General features: G+C 32.8%; 2 protein-coding genes across 4 annotated transcripts in view; both read left to right on the top strand.

The window, feature by feature from the left end:
* Window positions 1–5,392: 5,392 nt before the first annotated feature.
* LOC111508383 (uncharacterized) lies at window positions 5,393–6,031 on the top strand. Its single transcript, XM_023163852.2, has one exon. It carries the CDS (start codon window positions 5,544–5,546, stop codon window positions 5,961–5,963), a length of 420 nt encoding a protein of 139 aa, XP_023019620.1. The 5' UTR covers window positions 5,393–5,543; the 3' UTR covers window positions 5,964–6,031.
* Window positions 6,032–14,940: 8,909 nt separating this feature from the next.
* LOC111501999 (uncharacterized) overlaps window positions 14,941–18,119 on the top strand; it is an 83,265-nt gene continuing 80,086 nt past the window's right edge. For all 3 annotated transcript variants that reach the window (XM_074177181.1, XM_074177180.1, XM_074177179.1), the window contains exons 1-2: window positions 14,941–15,097; window positions 15,426–16,079. In XM_074177181.1, the coding sequence (XP_074033282.1) occupies window positions 15,557–16,079 (523 nt within the window). In that variant the 5' untranslated portion in view covers window positions 14,941–15,097; window positions 15,426–15,556. The remainder of the gene's footprint in view (window positions 15,098–15,425; window positions 16,080–18,119) is intronic.

The following is an 18,119-nucleotide window of genomic DNA, read 5'->3' as shown; positions in this document are numbered from 1 at the left end:
ATCTAGTAATAGAAGGAGAAAGAATTTTATGGATTTCTACTCCAAAAAATTCTTGAAATTCTTTAAATTTTTCTGTTCTTCGAGCACTTCTATGGAAATGGGAACCAATATTCTTTAGTAAATCTTCAACAGATCGAGGAAGTTCCATACATGCCTTAGAAGCACATAAATGAATCATATGGCATGAACATTTTATAGTTACGATATTAGGAAGTTCTGTTTTTAAAAGAGCTGCAACAGACAGCTCTTTGCCAAACATACAATTGGTTGTATCTGCGGAAAAGCCAGCAACATTTGTGAAAGGAATTCTCTTATCAGTTATGGTATTTTTTAAACACTTGAATAAATCCTCTGCACTCTCAGAACACTGTTCTACCATATCAAAAAATCTACACAGCACTTTGTTCTTTGATTCATCATAATATATAACAGCAAAGGCACATTGTTTCTTGGTTGAAAAGTCAGTCCTTTCATCCATAATAATGGAGAAAAATGAGCCATTTTTTCTAAGAATATTATAAAATTCTTCTTTAAAGACAGAAGCCAGACTCTGTTTCAATACTTGTGTAGCTTTTGTTCGATGCATTGCCATCTCATGTGCTATTGTGCTATCGGGAAAAATGTCCAGAAGTAGGGGAGTCAAAACATCTGTTAATGAAAATGGTAAATTATTAGTTGCCAGAAGGCCTGCTAATTTGATTTCTGCTCGTCTCGTTTTTTCAGACAATGGATTATTCAATAACTTTGATAAATCTGAAGAGGTGGAAACTTGTTTCTCTAAAAATTTATGTTTTGTAGATTGTCTGTGTTTCAACAAGGTTGCCTTATGAGGTAAAATATTTACTTGGCATAATTTGCAAAAAGCCTGACATTCTTTGTTTTCCCATATCTTTTGACTTCGTCAACCAATTTTTCAAATTTGATTCTTGCAACCAACACTCACAAAATTTATATTTTCTAGTTTTCTTCGTATTTTTCACTTCTGACTCAATAGTATCGTCAACCTTAATACTAGATGTACTTGGCTAAAAATTCTGATGAAGACATTTCACATCTATCATCAAGTTTGTTTGATATAGCCTGTAAATGAATATGTAATTCACATGGAGGATCAATTTGGATCAAATATGCTAACCTTCCTCAACCAATGGTCCATTTTAGTCAATAATAATATATTAAATAATATTTCAAACTTTTCACTCCTTTGTTAAAATTTTAAATTTCAGAAGTAACCAAAACAAAAATAACTGCTTGAAAATGCTTAAAATTGAAAAACATAAATAAGAAAATAAGACAAGAGGATTCAAATTTGTCAGTGCCACTTGAATGAACAATTCAGAACTCAGAACATGACTTTTATTATTCTTCTTCATATTTCTCTCTAATATGAGCTACTTCAGAAATTACACGCAATATTCCATTACACGCATATTACACGCAAGGGGTAAAAATTACACGCATTTCGTGTAATTACACGCAAATTGTCATCACTGCATTCGTCACTCGATCTCTCTTTCTCTCTCTCTCTCTTTTTCTGTCTCTCTCCCTCTTTCTCTGTCTCTCTCTCTCTCGACTGTACGATCATTGCTTCCTTCTCAGACGCATTTGAGCACTGCACCACAGCATACTGTCACAGCATATGTAGTGGAGTGCCTGGAGCATTCAAAACCGTAAAACCTCGGATTAGAGCTCCGAGGTGAAAACCCCCAGGCGCTCCATTAATGTAACAATTATTAACTACGCTATGATATTGCTACCTATGCTGTGACTGCACCATTAGTGATGGGCATTCGAATTAAAAATAATCGATAATTCGATAATCATAATAATTTGAGATATCGAATCGATTTTCAAGATAATTCAAATTATTCTTCTTCTTATCATTAATTTAATTATATAGTCGTTGCTTCATTATACAGGCGCATCCAACCATAATTTGAATTAATTTGACATTATTTGCATCGTAGAATTCAAACATAAACATATGGCTGTTCTCGATTGCTTGTACCAGAATCACAACTGTTTTAGATATTATCATTTTCAAGTCAACCACTGATAGTAGGTGTTTTTGTTGGCAGTAATTCTATTCCAGATTGGGCTATTTCTGACGAAAGTTATTCTCTGCTCGATGTTATTTCATCGAGCAGGACAGTAAATAAATTTGGCCAGGAATGACCCAATCTGGAATTAGACTAATATCAACAAAATACACCTAGTACAAAATCCAATTGAGAACGGTCAACAGTCGGCACTGATATTTAACTCAAAAATTAATGAAATCAAACTTGATGACTAAGATGAACAATACATTCACAAACTCAAAATAAATTCTTAATACATTAAAATTAAATAATCTAATACGATATAATAAGGTACATTCACATTTATTTATTTATTTTTCAAAGATGCCTACAGGGCCTCATTACATGAATAGAAAATTAAATTTGAAACGTAAATTTGCATTGATACATTTGAATGACTTACAGTCAAATGAATATCTAATACATTCTTAATTGGAATTTCTTATGTACTGCGTAATGAATTTTTTGAAAGCGCTCAATGAAACTGTCCAATCTATATCCATTAATGAGTTGAATGAATTGGCTAGTGGCAACATGGTTATAAGTAGTGAACTAATAAAAGTGGTACGAACTAGGGGTAAGAACAAATTTCTTATTCTTCTTGCAGGCACATCAAATATCCGTGTAAGGAGTTCAGGAGAGTTGACTTTATGATTCAGTAGTTTGAATAGAAATATCATTATATTTTGGTTTATTCTATCGTCCAGAGACAATATCCTGAACTCATTTCTCGATTGTGTTGTTCTAACTATCCTGTACTCAGGATAAATACAATATTTTTCGAATTACAAACATATCAAAAATTAGTTTTGAATTTTTTCTACTTTGAAAAGTGTAGTTTGATATTCTCCTATCCAAATTTCTGATCGGAATTCAAGTTGCGATCTAACTAGTATGTAGTATAAAATCTCTATAGCTTCTGTATTGGAAAAATTGTAATACCCAGGTCTTTCATTTCCCTAATGCTCTTCAACCCCTCTCCGTGCATCATGTAATCAAATGTTATGGGATCTCTTATTGAATTTCACTAGTTCGGACTTCTATTATAAAATGATTTGAAATCCCTGAAACAACTAAAAAAGAAGAATCAAAAATGAGATAGCTGAAAATAATAATTATATTAACCAAAATGAACCTGAAATGAAATAATAGTGAAATAAAATACAAGTAAAAATAGAACAAATAGAACGCGGACTGCGATTCCAAGAATTGTATTTACCGGATACCCTGTGAGTCCTATATTGGTGAAACTAAGAGGCCATTGAATGTTCGCATTGCCGAGCACAAGAAACTCACACAGCGAGGGGAAACCAGCAAATTAGGAATAGCAGACCATGTTTGGACCCATCAACACAACATCGAGTGTTCCCAAGCTGAGATCTTGCACAGAGAGGAACATTGGTTTAGGAGAAAATTCAAGGAAGCCGCATACATGTTGTCCAACAACGTATTCAGCCAAGCTAGCGTAGAAATACGCAACATATGGAAACCCATCATCAAGCGAAAAATGGCCAACTCTCGCCAAAACGGTCATCTCCCAAGGAACCAGTGAAGCGGAAATAGAAAGCGGGGATAAGTGAAAGTACTCGAACGACCTATAAATAGTCATCTCTCGGAGAAATCAGTCCAGTCATCACCCGAAGACGATTGTAGATACTAACAATCGAAACGTCGTGAACTAACGTGACTTGGAATCTCTCCACTTTTTATTTTTATTTTTTTTTTCATTTCTTTATTTTTTATTTATTCAATTGTTCTATTTTTACTTGAATTTCATTTCACCATTATTTCATTTATTTCAGGTTTATTTTGGTTAATATAATTATTATTTTCAGCTATCTCATTTTTAATTCTTCTCTTTTAGTTGTTTCAGGGATTTCAAATCATTTTATATAGTAGACAATGGAAGTCCGAACTAGTGAAATTCATCATGAAACATTGTCAATCACCTTCAAACAAACGGATCTCTTATTCTCATAACACTGCATTTTTTCACATTGAAGAATAGGTAATTTTTACAACTCCTCGCAAACATATTGCAAGTCCTTCTGCAACATAACACTGTCTCTGCAATTTATGCAACATATGTCACAGAGGTTAGTCTTGCAGATATTTCTTGTTCATCCATCAGCAGCAGGACCATGCTAAAATCAATCAAGTAGATCACCAACAGACCGGTTTCGAGGTATTACCTCTTATTGGCACAGGAAAAATCCTACCCAAACAGCAGTGTGCTTGTGACTAGATAAATTTCAACGTGATGCTCGACTGCATGTAGATGAGTTGAGAGAGATGAATCTTTTCAGATTATGTTTTTAAAATATTTATTGTTTTATACGTAGGTATCCATCCCCGATACAGTATTCAGACTTGTTTTGATTTATGTCAAATACGGAATATTTTTCCCTACTTGGAGGGGGTTTATTCATGAGATAGAGCTGTTACTAGTCAACAAAATTTCTCTCAGATGAATATTTCTCACATTCAGTCGAGCCGTATGGAAATTAATCCATTTCCAGGCACACTGCTGTGTTGATCAGATCTTTCCTGCACTGATGAGAGGTAATACTCTTAAACCGGTCTATAGGTGTTGTACTACATTGATTTCAGCACGGTCCTGCTGCTGTTGAACGAGAAACATCTGTAAGACTAACCTCTGTGAGGTATCTTGCATAAATGTCTGTCTGATATTATTCAATGTTTCATTTCGAAATATTTATTTTCTTATACGTATTTATCTCTCCTCCTTACGGTTTTCAAACTTGTTTTGAATTTTGTTCTGCTAACTATACCAATATTTTCTCAACGCCTTATTATTTCTTATGTGTAGCTACTTATATTTTATTTTCTTACCAACATTTTGATGATTAACTTATAAATTCAGTGATTTAGTAATATTCATACTTGCGCATGTTCTATATATCAAGGTATCATATTTTCAGAAGTTTAGATAGACTCGCAGAACTAGAACCCAAGTTTATTCCTAGTTGGTTAGACGATCTTTGGTCTAAACAATCGTTGGTCAAGACTTGATGAAACATCAATTGAAGTTTGACAAAATGTATCTGAAAACGGTAAATACTAGCGAAATAATTAGAATAAACGTACGTTTATAGTATAAGTTTGAAAATGTCCATATAGGACGAAACTGCAGTAACTTTAGTTACAAATAAAAGTGGTAAAAAACATAGAAAGTTTAATTTCTCTTTTCTTCATTAGAATAAACGTGCTTTTCGCAGTTATTGCGCAGAATAAATAATTGTTCTGTGCCGTGATTCTTGCTTCTCCAGGATTTGAAAATAAGACACTGGCAACAGGCAATAGGTAATGTTGTTTGTTCTTGTGTGAATTGACTGTAAATTGACAAATGCTAAATTTTTGTGGTAACGAGAAAGATATACATTAAACTTTATGGAAATCAATGCTGGTTGTATTTTATAAATTAATCTATTCCTCAAAAATATGGCTCAGCCTCAAGGTCGTAGCATATTAGCAATGATAATTAGAAACTTTCTGAACTCTCTGAAACCAAGACAGTTTCGAGGAACTCTGATAGGCTCAGATTATTTCGGTAACAAATATTATGAGATCCCATCAAATCCATCGGTTGGCAAAAGAAGAGCGAATAGATGGTTTGATCCACCGCAAAAGGAAGATTTTATGCAAGAGATGCCAGCGGAATGGGAAGCATGGCTGAGAGGTAGAAGGAAGGAGCCTCCTACTGAAGAGGAAGTTATGAAAAATCTTGCCATAATGCAAATGAAGAAAAAAAATGCAATAGAAGTGGACGCCAAAGCCGGCAAAATGACTCCTATGACAAAGGGTATTGAAACATTTCCACGTAGACATGATTATGAAACTGTACCTGGGAAAAGAAACTGATAAGTTCTCATCCAATTGTGAAAAAAGTTAGTGTGCACTGTAATAGTTATATAAAATCTTTTAAAGAACGTTTTATTACTGATAGCCACATCTGTTGGCCTCACTATAATTTTAGAATATTTTGTCAGTAAGGATACCAAACAAATAGTATGAATTGAGGCATGGCTGGTGTTGCGAATTTAATACCTACCCAGTTCTGAAAATTAATCAATGAAGCAGAGTTAACAAAAGTATCATATATTCAAAATGTACAAAACTGATGAAAATTCAAAAGTTGACCATCTTTCTACCTTTTCTTCTTCTAAATCAAAACCTGATACTGCTAGCAATACTCTGTTATTTTCAGGTTTCTGGAAAGTATCTTCTACACTAGAACTAAAACTTTGCCAAACTCTACAAACAAATCTGGGAGATATGGTTCTATAATTGGGAACCATCTTTCAGATGTAATTCAAAACAATTCAAAAGCTAGAAGATTGGATTCCACTTTCTCGTACAGATCATCAGATATTGAACAAAAGTTGGTTTTTGTGGAGGAAACTAAACTTTTTTATTGATGTTTCTGAGATTCCCTCTTTACACAATTTGACGAAAAAAATTCAATGGAAAACTTTATACAGTGTAGAAAGGCAAACTTCTAGTTGACCCGATGCATTCATGAAGGAAAATTCGCTATTTATCAGTAACTTGTCATATTTGAGATAATTTTGCCTATCAAAAAAAGACCTAATATCTCAACAATCTACCCCCTTTTTTAGTATTGAGGAAAATCAGATGTAAGTTGCAGTTTAGCTTTCTTCGATTTGTTTTGTTCTCAAATTTCCTTGACAGATATCAAAGGAGTTTTTTACATCCGTACTTAGATACTACATTTTTATTTTTTTCAGATTGTGGAAAATACAAATTCTAAGAAAGTTTGATTAAAAAACAGTTTACAAACACTTCCACAAGAAAATCATCTCCCTCAAATAACTATTGTAAACTTTTGAAAATGTGGATAACCATCTATAGATAGTGTTACTATGAAGTCTTCTGAATGGTGTACAAATTGGTGTTTATTTATATCATTGTTGCTGTATAAAGCATCCATACATTTCTTACATAATATGAGTAGATTGCAGGTTATCAGAATTGTCAGTTTACGATTTTAAAAGCATTTACAAAATTACACATTGTCACATGGAAATAGTTTAATATTGAAATAAGTAGGTATGTAAAATACATGCCAACTAACTTTAGTTTTTCAACATAACATTTAAATAAATATAAACTGACACTTAATATACATTAACGGATTGATATACTTAAAAACCATAACTTTCACAAAACTATGGTACAAAACTTCAGAGGGTGAATCGTTAGGTTGTTTTGAGAAAAAAGTTGCTATGAACATATGTCCAGAGTTGCTTCGTTTCTGAGATACAGGGCATTGAATTGAAAAAAAAAACAGTATTTATAAAATATAAATATCCTTACACTGATTTGGTTGAAATTTGCTAGTTATTTGAAGTAATAAGGCTCTTATTTAGCCCTAACTAGATTGAAATTATTAGTTCCAGTGCTTCTCAGTGGACACCACAGTCAACTATTGAGAAAAAAAAAGAACATCACTGACTTTTTTTGAAGTTTTGTATTTTTTTAGATCAAGCAAACTGAAAATACAACTTTCTCATAGCTTGTGTTTTCTTTATATCAAGCTTCATATTCGAGAAAAAAAATCACTTCTCTGAAAGCTATCCATGGACTACATAAAATAAAAACCAAAAGTAAATAATAACTGATTTCGACCTTGAAGTGAATGAGTAAAATGTCCACCTTCTGATAAAATACACGACTTTAATCGATTTGTCATTGATTATTAAAAAATACCTGGAGTATTCCGTATGACATTGTAGTTGTGAATTATTCAATTCCTCAAGTCATTCACATCTAGTACAGGAGTTTTATAAACAAGAGCCTTCAGATGACCCCATAAATATAAATCTAGAGGATTTATATTAGGACTGCGAGCTGGCCAATTTGAAGTCCTGCACGTCCAATCTAGCAATTAGGATAGGTGATGTTGAGATGCTGACGAGCAAAAAAAAACTAAATGAATTGGAGCCTTTTTGTGCATAAACCACATATTGCCTCTTACAAGTACCGACACTTCTTCTAATATGTAGGATTCATCTGCCAATCTTGCTGGTAGAAAAAATGGGCGAAAATTGTTGCTAAAAATGACTTTGTCTAATAACGTGGAGATTTTCGTCGGCCCAAAAATGGTCATTGTGAAAGTTCATAATAGCATTTCATGAAAAGTTTGCTTTGCCCGTAAATATAATTTTTGGTAAAAAATTATTGTTTGCATTGTATGAATCAACTATCTGCAAAACATTAATCTTGAGTGAAAATCCCGAGGCATTAAAGTTTGGACCCACTGTATATAGGAGGTTTCTTTTTAGAACTCTCCATACGGTGTTTTTGGGCTGACGTCCAACTTCCTGGTACTATTTGAAGGATCTTCTATCGCATCAAGTATATCTTCTGCCAGTTCAGGTGTTGTTACAGTTTCTGGTCTTCCACCACCTGCATTTTTATCGAAACTTCAAGTTTTATATAATCATGAATGTAGCGTTATATATGTTTTAGCATATGGAATTACTCTGTTAAGATATCGGTCCTGGTGAATTCTCCGTGCTTCTTCTGCATTTCCATTTGCTTATCCATAAACAAAGTTCATTGACAACTCTGACTTTCACTGATATAACAGCACTATCACTATCAGCAGGTGTTCATGATATGCAAAGTGGCTTCAATTTTCTTCTTGAAAACGAAACTAGATATGAAGAAAACACAATCGACAAAAAGTTGTATTTTTAGTTGAGTAATCTAAAAAAAAAAAAACTGCAACAAGTCTGGCTTTTTCCCCCAATATTGTTAGCTTTGGTGCCTATTGAGACTCCACTGGGCCTAATAATTTCAATTTAGTTAGGACCAAATAAGCACCCTATTACTTGAAATAACTGTAGCAAATTCAAACCCAATAGGTGTATGAATTATCATAAAGTAAACAAGTCATCAATCACACATAATATTTTATAAATACCGTTTTTTTTGAACTTCAACGCCCTGTATCTCAGAAACGAAGCACCTCAGCACATATGTTCTTCATAAGAACTTTTTTTCTTAAAACAACCTAACGAATCACCCTCTGAAAGTTTCAGACTGTAGTTAGGAAACACCCTGTACACATTGAGTCCAGAGGAATAATGATGAGGTACAATTTTATAAGATTCTAGAAAAAACAAAATCTTGATTTTTTGAACTTGAAACCTGAATTCATTTTAATAAATACCTTTCTGGTTTGTTGAATAATTTGGTGGTATCAATAGCTTTTTGTTTCTAGTTTCAAAACTATGATCATTTTTCTCTAATTGATTTTAGTTTGGCCATTCCAGGATATAAAAACTCTAGAAACTACAGTATTATACACCTTAAAAAGGTTTACAAAACAGTCCGCTATGGTATATGTATCTTAAGGATAACCACAATAACCATTTTTTATTCTTGGCTTATTGGCTTATTCACGAAGTATTTGAGGCAATCTGTTTAAAAAATGTGTTTTTCCGTTAATCAGCTGTCGCCCCCATACTAACGAAAACTCTAAGAAGTTGAGAAAATTGTACGAGCTAAGGACTAATGAGGTTTTACCTTTTACCGTGTGATTCCTAACACGGTTGCAGAATCATCCCAGCTTCAACAAGATAAATTCTCTCGAGAAAAATATCTGATCGAGGCCGGAATCGAACCCACGGCCTTCCGATCGTGAGTCGGGCGCACTACCACCGCGGCCAATTCCACAATGCAGCATTAATCCTTATCCAATTAAGTACCCTAAATACATTGTGCATTTAATTTGTTTCACAGATATAGATCAATATTGCCTTTAACAGAATGTAATTAAAATGAATATTTTCGAGGATATTACGGTTAGTCTATATACAAAGATATTACATATTTGAAATGCAGGGACATAGCGGTTGCGGCGGTACCGGCGGCGGGTTCCTATAAATAGCGCGCCGAAGGCCGCGCATCGCCCAATATCACTTTATGATAAGCAGCGATCGTACCCATTTACATGTAATTAGTATTCCGTGCGGAGCCGGGGCGGTTCGCTAGTACATATATATGGCCATTCCATTTTAAGTTAATTTCAATAAGTTCAAATACTTTATTGTTTTGTGTGCAATTAATGTATAAGTTATTCGAAGTGATATGATCAATATTTAGTGTTTGGTTGAGCTTTTTCAAATTCAAACATGGTATAGTTTGTCAATATTTAAGCATATGTTATTAACTCACTCATCGTTATGAACACTCTGCTTGTTTTATATCATGGATTCTAGCAAGAACATTTTTTTATATAAACTATAAATGAAGTAAATCTCAAAAGTGAATCTTTAGATATCCTAATACCAATGGGTCTTGAATTGGAAACGAAATAGCTACTTTTCACCTTGATGAGGTGACTACATCTCTAGTTAAGACGTCTGAAACGAAACTGACCTCTGAAGTTTTCAGGAAATTTGCCTTGTTCAAAAGAATTTAAATTGTATCTGTTTAAGTGAATGTGTTTCATATGGTATCAACTACCAACAAGTGAGTTTTCATCTTCCATACCCCAAAACGTAGCATGAAAAACATGCAAGACCGCAATCACTACATACGAATTGGAATTTAACCTCTGGAATCTCCACGTTTGGAAGTAATTCAGAATTGACGGCTTGTCTACCAGTTCAAGGGATCTATATAAGAAACACGATGCAAAATGGAGATCAAAAGATCGATTCAGAGGACATTTTGCTGAAAGAGGTGAATATCAACCTCACCGGCCAAATTAAAATTTTATTGAGGAACTGAGATCAATATCTGTAGCTGTAGATGGAAAGCTACTGGAAGTTGATAAAAATTCAAAGGCGTCGAAGCTTGCCAATATGTGAATTAGAAACAAATCCCTTTAAAAATTAAAACCCAACATTTGAAACATCAATTTGAATACTTTTCGAAGTGAATTTGAAAAACTCATGAATCAAACTCAACTTTATTTTCTTCAAACTTGCATTTGCTGTAATAACCCAAAATGAGGAACATTCCCCATTATTGCTGTTTATAAACAAAACCAAGAAGTAGTTGTGAATTCTCTAGAAATAACCAATATCATTAGACTGGGAATTAATTCTAGTAAAAACCTAGACCGACATATTGGTGTCTTTTTTCAACGGAGAAAAAGAGAAATTATCAGGAATTTTAGAAAACTGAAGGGAACTAATATTTTTGTGAAAGAAGATCTACAGAGAGAAGAACTCAAAACTTTGCCTACTCATAAAAAGAAAACAAGAAATAATCTAAAAAGAGCTTCTTCGCGAGAAAATGAACTAGCAACTGAAAGAAAATTGTTCTCATTAGGTAAACGTCAAGCTGATGAACACAAAGAAGGCAAGTCCAATTCTCAGAGAGGCATCATCTGTTGGAAGTAAGTATGATTCTGAAGTAAAGAACCCTAATCAACTGAAATTCCTTGACGAGTAAAAAGGCGCGGCACCACAGGGGCAGAAAACAGAGCAGAACTTAAAAAAAAATTGTTCAGACCCACTTCAGTATAAACATAAGGACCGATGAACGAAAACGTCATAGAGCAGAGGCAAAAAAATGGAAATAGTACTAGAATTGCATCGTACTTTCAATAGTAGTACTGACGTACCAGAAGATAGTGAAAAATACTAGAAATAGTTCAATTGTTTTAGCAGGAACATCACTGTGCTACACCAATGTTTAGGCATCTTATTCCATGACAATATTGGTCGTCGCTAGACTTTCTTTCAGCTCATTTCATTGTTGGACTGGAAAGTCATCATAAAACATTGCATAATTTTAGTTAGCTTCATTTCATAATGAGAGATAAATGCTTTCAAAACATGGAAGTCAAAAGTAAGTTGGTATTTCAGTCTTTGGTCTTTCATTGGTCCAACCATGATGATGGTCATAGTGGACCGAAACGGTTGATGATACACGGCTGAGTGCAGCAAAGGTTACAAAATTTCAAAGAAAAAATACAGATTATTTTTTGAAAAATTTAACGAAACGTCTTAGTTTCTTTCATAAATCGGGAAAATTTAAAGAATCCTTCAGATGCTTTCAATTCTGAACAGAGTTTTGAGAAAAAATAATTTTTAAAGTACCATGACCAAGCAGACAGCAGTGTGCCCGGGAGTTGACTGACTTCATCGTAACTCGACTGTATATACGATTCCTTCGTCTGAGAAAAATATTTTTTAACTAGTAACAGCAGCTTCCGTAAAAAAAGTCCCAAGCGGAAAAAAACATCCCATTTACCAACAATTTTGACAAAAATCTAAATCAGTATGATGACTGAATCAGTTTAAAAAAACTGTTCTTCAGTTAACTAGCTGTCGCCCCTTTACGAACGACAACCCTTAAAAGTCGAAAATTGGGAGAGCTAAGGAATAACGAGGTATTACCTTTTAAAATGAGATACATACATGTATCAAAGAATCTGAATATGGTATGTAAAAAAATATGTATCCAACTGGATAAGCTGGAAGAGTTGTGTGATTCGTATTCTCATTTTGAAATATTTATTTTCCTAATACGTATGTATGTATCTCTAGTCGAGAGTCAGACTGATTTTCATTTCTTAGGTACCATGTCCACATTCATATGAAGAAAAAAAACAACTAAACTACGTCACACACAGAAATGGCGATATCCCTCTCTAAACATAGTCAAGATCTGTATATGCATGTCTATAGAAGCACATGCATGAAAGTAGCATAATACTTACAGATGATAGTTCAAACATTACTTCTCTAATTATCCGAAAAATAATTCATTGATTTACCATATGGAATCTAAGCTTTGATAAGCAGAACTGCATATTAAAGTTAGGATAAAACCATCTGTAATACCTAAAAGTGATATAATATGTTGATTTCCTTTTGCAATTTTCTAAAGTTAAATATGAGATATCGAATTTACGTATACGTTTTCAGAAAATTAACAGGAATAAATTGGCACCGGCAAGTTCGTTTTTATAATGTATATGAGTTTGTAATAGAAGCTAGTATCCACAAAGACGGGATAGTTTTCTACAAGGAAGTTTCAATGTTCACTGGGTTATTATATTCATTAATTTTGTGAAGTTGAAAATTTTATTGATATTTATCACAAAGTTGGAAATGAAGATTCAAATTTTTTCAGTTCTCCGTTTTATTTACATCAATTTGACAAAAAAACATATTGAAATTTTTTCGTACATATATTTTTTTACGATATTCAATTGATTCAGAAACTAAAATATACGGCATCATGAGTTTTTTAATTTTTTTTATCGTTAATGATACTTTGAAACACCGTAAAATTTTAAATGATATTCGACAGTTATCGAAACCACATGAAAAAATATAACCATCACTCGAAATCCCTTTTTGTACGGCTTTTGGTTGGGAAAGATCCCAGTGCTAGTATCTTGATTTTTAGATGCTGTATTTTCCCGAATTTAATTCAGTATTACGAAAATTATATACCTTTTTAAGAGATATTCAATGATTCTTTGAAAAGCAGCATTGAATTTTAGAGTTGTATACTGCTGTATTCGTCGAAAATCAAATAACCATTCTTTATATTTTCTCTTGAGGTAGCATGGTGGCAATAAAAAAGTCCACAATGTAACGTTCGCTTGTATTTCAACATCCTTAATAATAAGTTTTATGTATATTTCTATTATTGAATGATATTGTAGAATAGGCATAGAATGAATCATGAAATAAACAAAATGAATAATTGATGTGTGTGTGTTCTTTACGTAAAAACTGTAAGGGAATGAATCCGATAAAAACTATTTTTGGTAAAAATGGGAACATTGTCCGTAGTTGACAATTGACAGACTGCCATTTATTCTGGATATGAAACATTTTCTTGTTCTACTTACAAAGATATATAGCGAACGCTGTCAAAATACTTCTAAAAGTTCCAAATTCAAACCGTATTTTCACGTACATAACCTTTATTACTTTATAAGCGCCTACTAATAGACAGCTGACAGGAAGTCAGCAAATTCATAGGGTCTCTTGGCAATGTAATCGAGTAAATTCAAACAAACGGAACGTTTAATGAAAGCCATCAGTTGAAAGCTGTATCTCTCTCTCTCTCTAGGTTTTCTTGGCCTTCGCTTCAGATGAAAGCTGGTGGAAGAAGGAACAGTCCGATTGAATTCCTATTATGTCAATGAGGTAACTAGTGAGATACTCCCTTTATTTGTGTTCTGTGGTTCTGTGCGAAGTAAGTTTTGGAACATATCCGATATTGGCAGTGAGAAAAGATCTTCAATTCAGGCCGAAATGTTTTCTGAAAAGTCGGTTACAGCAATAAATGAAATTTACAATTATGGAAAAGAATTCAATGAATAATTTCAGAATACTCAGTGCAAGCAGAATGATCACACTTTGGCTTTCAAGAGTTTTTTTGTGTTTTAGAATAAAAAAAGAACTTATGAGAAATACATTTACTCCTAAGGAACACCTTATTATTATTTGTCTAGTTTTACTTCTGTGTGTCAAGCTTGGATCGACAATGTTTCCTAATTACACTTTAATTATATACCAATATTTTTCACAATAATTTTATGATACCTTTCAATCAGATTGCCACCAAAATAAGTCGGTTTTTGAAAAACATCACATTTTTGATTGGTCAATAAGAACTTTTCATTCTCTCCAAAAAAAAAAAGAATAGAAAATCAGTTAATATATTTTCAATAAATAAATTACAATTTTTTAAGCGTGCAATAATGTGATCGATTTGATCTCTGTTGAATTTGTATCTTTGTCCAGGAATTGGAGTTTTGTGAAAGTATACTTAATTGAAGCTCTTCGACCTGGCTAGACAGTCACCTAATGATGTCATTACGGGCTTGGTATCTCAGCGGGGTGCGGAGGTGTATAGGTAAAAATTGGCATGGCCGTCCATGGCTGAAAGATGAAAATATACAAATCTGATAAGGGAATACATAATTGAAGTGCTGATAAATAAACAACCTCGCTTTCCGTAAAACGAGTGATGATATTTTTAGTGAAGTAAGTGAAAATAACTATTTTCATTTTTGCAAATAAGACAGGTTGTTGTTCCTTAAACTTGTGTTTCCCTGATCTGACATTTCCTTTCACTATAACTAGTCATGGGATTTTCATTTTAAATATGGTTTAGACGTTTTTAAATAACCATTATTTATTCATAGCCAGAAATATTATATAGACATTGAAACAGAACTGGAGTTAGAGTTTGAAAAAAATGAGTCTGATTTAATTATTTACTTAGTCTACTTAATAAAATCATTTATGAACAATTACAATTATTTTACTTTATACTCCACTGAATTCTAATATAGTATTTTATTCGTTATAGGTAATGTAAGTTAGAATAGAAAATGAGGAAAAAGTATTCTCCAAGAACGAAAAAGTTAATTTGAAACGTGTGATAATGTAGATGAGAACTGAAAGTTTGTCTTCAAAAAGTGTTTAGAAACAGTATTCATCATGTCTTTCTTCAACAATATTAAAAAGGTGCTCCATTTTGGAGGCAATGATGCTAAAAAGAAGAAAGTATATAATAACGTCCGTATGGACTGTGATCCTGAGGAATTTTGGGATATGATCGGGGAACTTGGAGATGGTGCTTATGGTAAAGTTTACAAAGCTCAACATAAGCACACTGGAGAATTAGCTGCAGCCAAGATGTGTCGACTGGATGGTGAAGATGATCTTTCGGACTTCATGATTGAAATTGATATTCTTTCTGAAATAAAGCATACGAACATTGTGGAACTTCATGAAGCATTTCAGAAAGAACAACAGTTGTGGCTATTAATTGAATATTGTGATGGTGGTGCTTTAGATAGTATAATGACTGAGTTAGAAAAACCTTTAAATGAACCCCAGATTGCCTATGTGTGCCAAAATATGTGCAAGGGACTACAGTTTTTACATAAATCTCATGTTATTCATAGAGACTTGAAGGCTGGAAACGTGCTCCTAACTATGTCCGGTGGCGTCAAGTTAGGTAAGTGTTCTTTTTTAGCATGAAAATTGTTATTCTAAACGTTTTATACCGATGGAAGTATTTGCCCAACTGACAATAGTTGTAGGGCTACAATCGAATTTTTATAAATTAAGACATTAGTTCTGTATTTTAAATTCTGCTAAACTATTTGTCTGACATGCAAACAATGGACGTTAGATTATTTTCTTGAAGGGTAGGCAGTTTTTACAGCTATTGGAAGCACATAAATCGATGGTCGTGATGAGCACTGCCATTTAATAATTTTAAGACATTTTACATACCTAAACCCTTGGAATTGGGTTTTGAAAGTAAGATTTTTGAGTTCCCAAAATTGATTTTTTTGTAGTAATCTCAACACATATTCTTCATACACCTAGGTCAGTCGATCAAAATCCAAACAATACAATGCATAATTTTCATTTTTTTTTAAACAAATGCTTTTGTGAACAATAATTGAAGATACAATCTGGAGACTATAGGTCAATTCGTTTTGTCATGATTAAATTATTGGCGATTATGTGGTTACACTGCATGCGCTATTTCAATTTTTTTTTATTGGATTTACTTTCATATTTTAGTCTTCAGATCACGAATATGAAGTCAAAGCATGGCACTTTCAGCCATTCAAATTTTTGAAAATTTGACTATTTCAGAAATTATTTTCTGGTAACAATAAATCATAACTGAATCACTATTCTTTCATATTTCCCATACAAAAAGTTTATTTAGTTCAAATAATACATGCCTTTCACAATCTCACAGAAGGCTAAATTGACTAGTTGCGCCTATTTGTAGAAGAAGAAGAACTTTAATTATTTAGTGAGACATGTCCTAATATAAAAATAAAAAATAGCTATACAAACATGTTTCTTGACTAATACTTAGTTATATAATAAAAAGAAAAAGACAAATACTGAAAAATAAAATAATGCACTTAAAGTATATAAATTCGTGTGAACAAGATTGATTGTGTTATAATACATTCTGGTGATTTATAGTGACTCGATATGTTTACTGATCCTCGTTTTAAATACATAAATGGTATTAGATTGCTTGGTGTCTTGTGGTAGCTTATTGAACTCATCGAGTCCTTTATAGAATAGCGATTTCATTGAGTTTGCCATTTTCCAATTAGGAAGATGAAACATATTATTTCCTCTAGTACATAACTATGTATTTGGGAGTTAATTGTAGTAAATTCACTTAGATAATCTGGAAATAGCTTAAATAAATATATGTAATTTTTTCAATATACAGATTTTGATATCACATAACTGAACACTATATAGTGTATAATTGTTTAATAAAAAAGAAGGCTGAAATAATCAATTGTTTTGGAAGCATATCTCCAATTTACACAAGGCATCATCATACCCTCAATCAATGTATCGGGAAAACCAGACCAGTCATAGTGGAAATGATTTTGTTAATTTGTTTGCCCAACACGTCGCAAAAGTCTATTCTAACACATACTGTATACTTCCAAACTACTCTTTTTCACGTGCTAGGAATCACACGTTAAAAGGTAAGACCTCGTTAATCCTTAGCTCGCACAAGTTTCAGCTTCTGAGGGTTGTCGTTCGTAGGAGTGCGACAGCTGGTTAACGGAAAAACAGATTTTTTTTTAAGATGCAGTTGATTGTAACAAAATTAATATTGGATTGGTTGATGTCTTTGATGGTATCCATAACTTGAAGCTCGAGTATTCTTATGGGCCTGATGGTATACTGACGGCATTATTGAAGAGCTGTATCTATACTTTAACTGCACCAATTCAGTTTTTTTTTCAGTCTATCTTTCTATAATGGTCATTTTTTCGTATTACTGGAAAAATTGCTTTATTATACCTATATTCAAATCCGGCAACAGGGAAAATGTTACAAATTATATAGGAATTAACACTATTTTATACAATATATTTTATTAAACTGTTGTAATTTAGAAGCAACTTATTATTTTACGCTTGATAAAGCTATTGTAAAACCCTTTATAATGAAAATCATACAATAAACTGTATTAATAAGTTCCACTTGAAAATGT

Source organism: Leptinotarsa decemlineata, unplaced genomic scaffold, assembly GCF_025532065.1.
Source record: "Leptinotarsa decemlineata unplaced genomic scaffold, Ldec_3_MD MMD2_tig00002159_RagTag_RagTag, whole genome shotgun sequence".
NCBI lineage: Eukaryota > Metazoa > Arthropoda > Insecta > Coleoptera > Chrysomelidae > Leptinotarsa > Leptinotarsa decemlineata.
The sequence above is the reverse complement of the archived record's forward strand: the minus strand, read 5'-3'. Positions and strand labels throughout refer to the sequence as shown.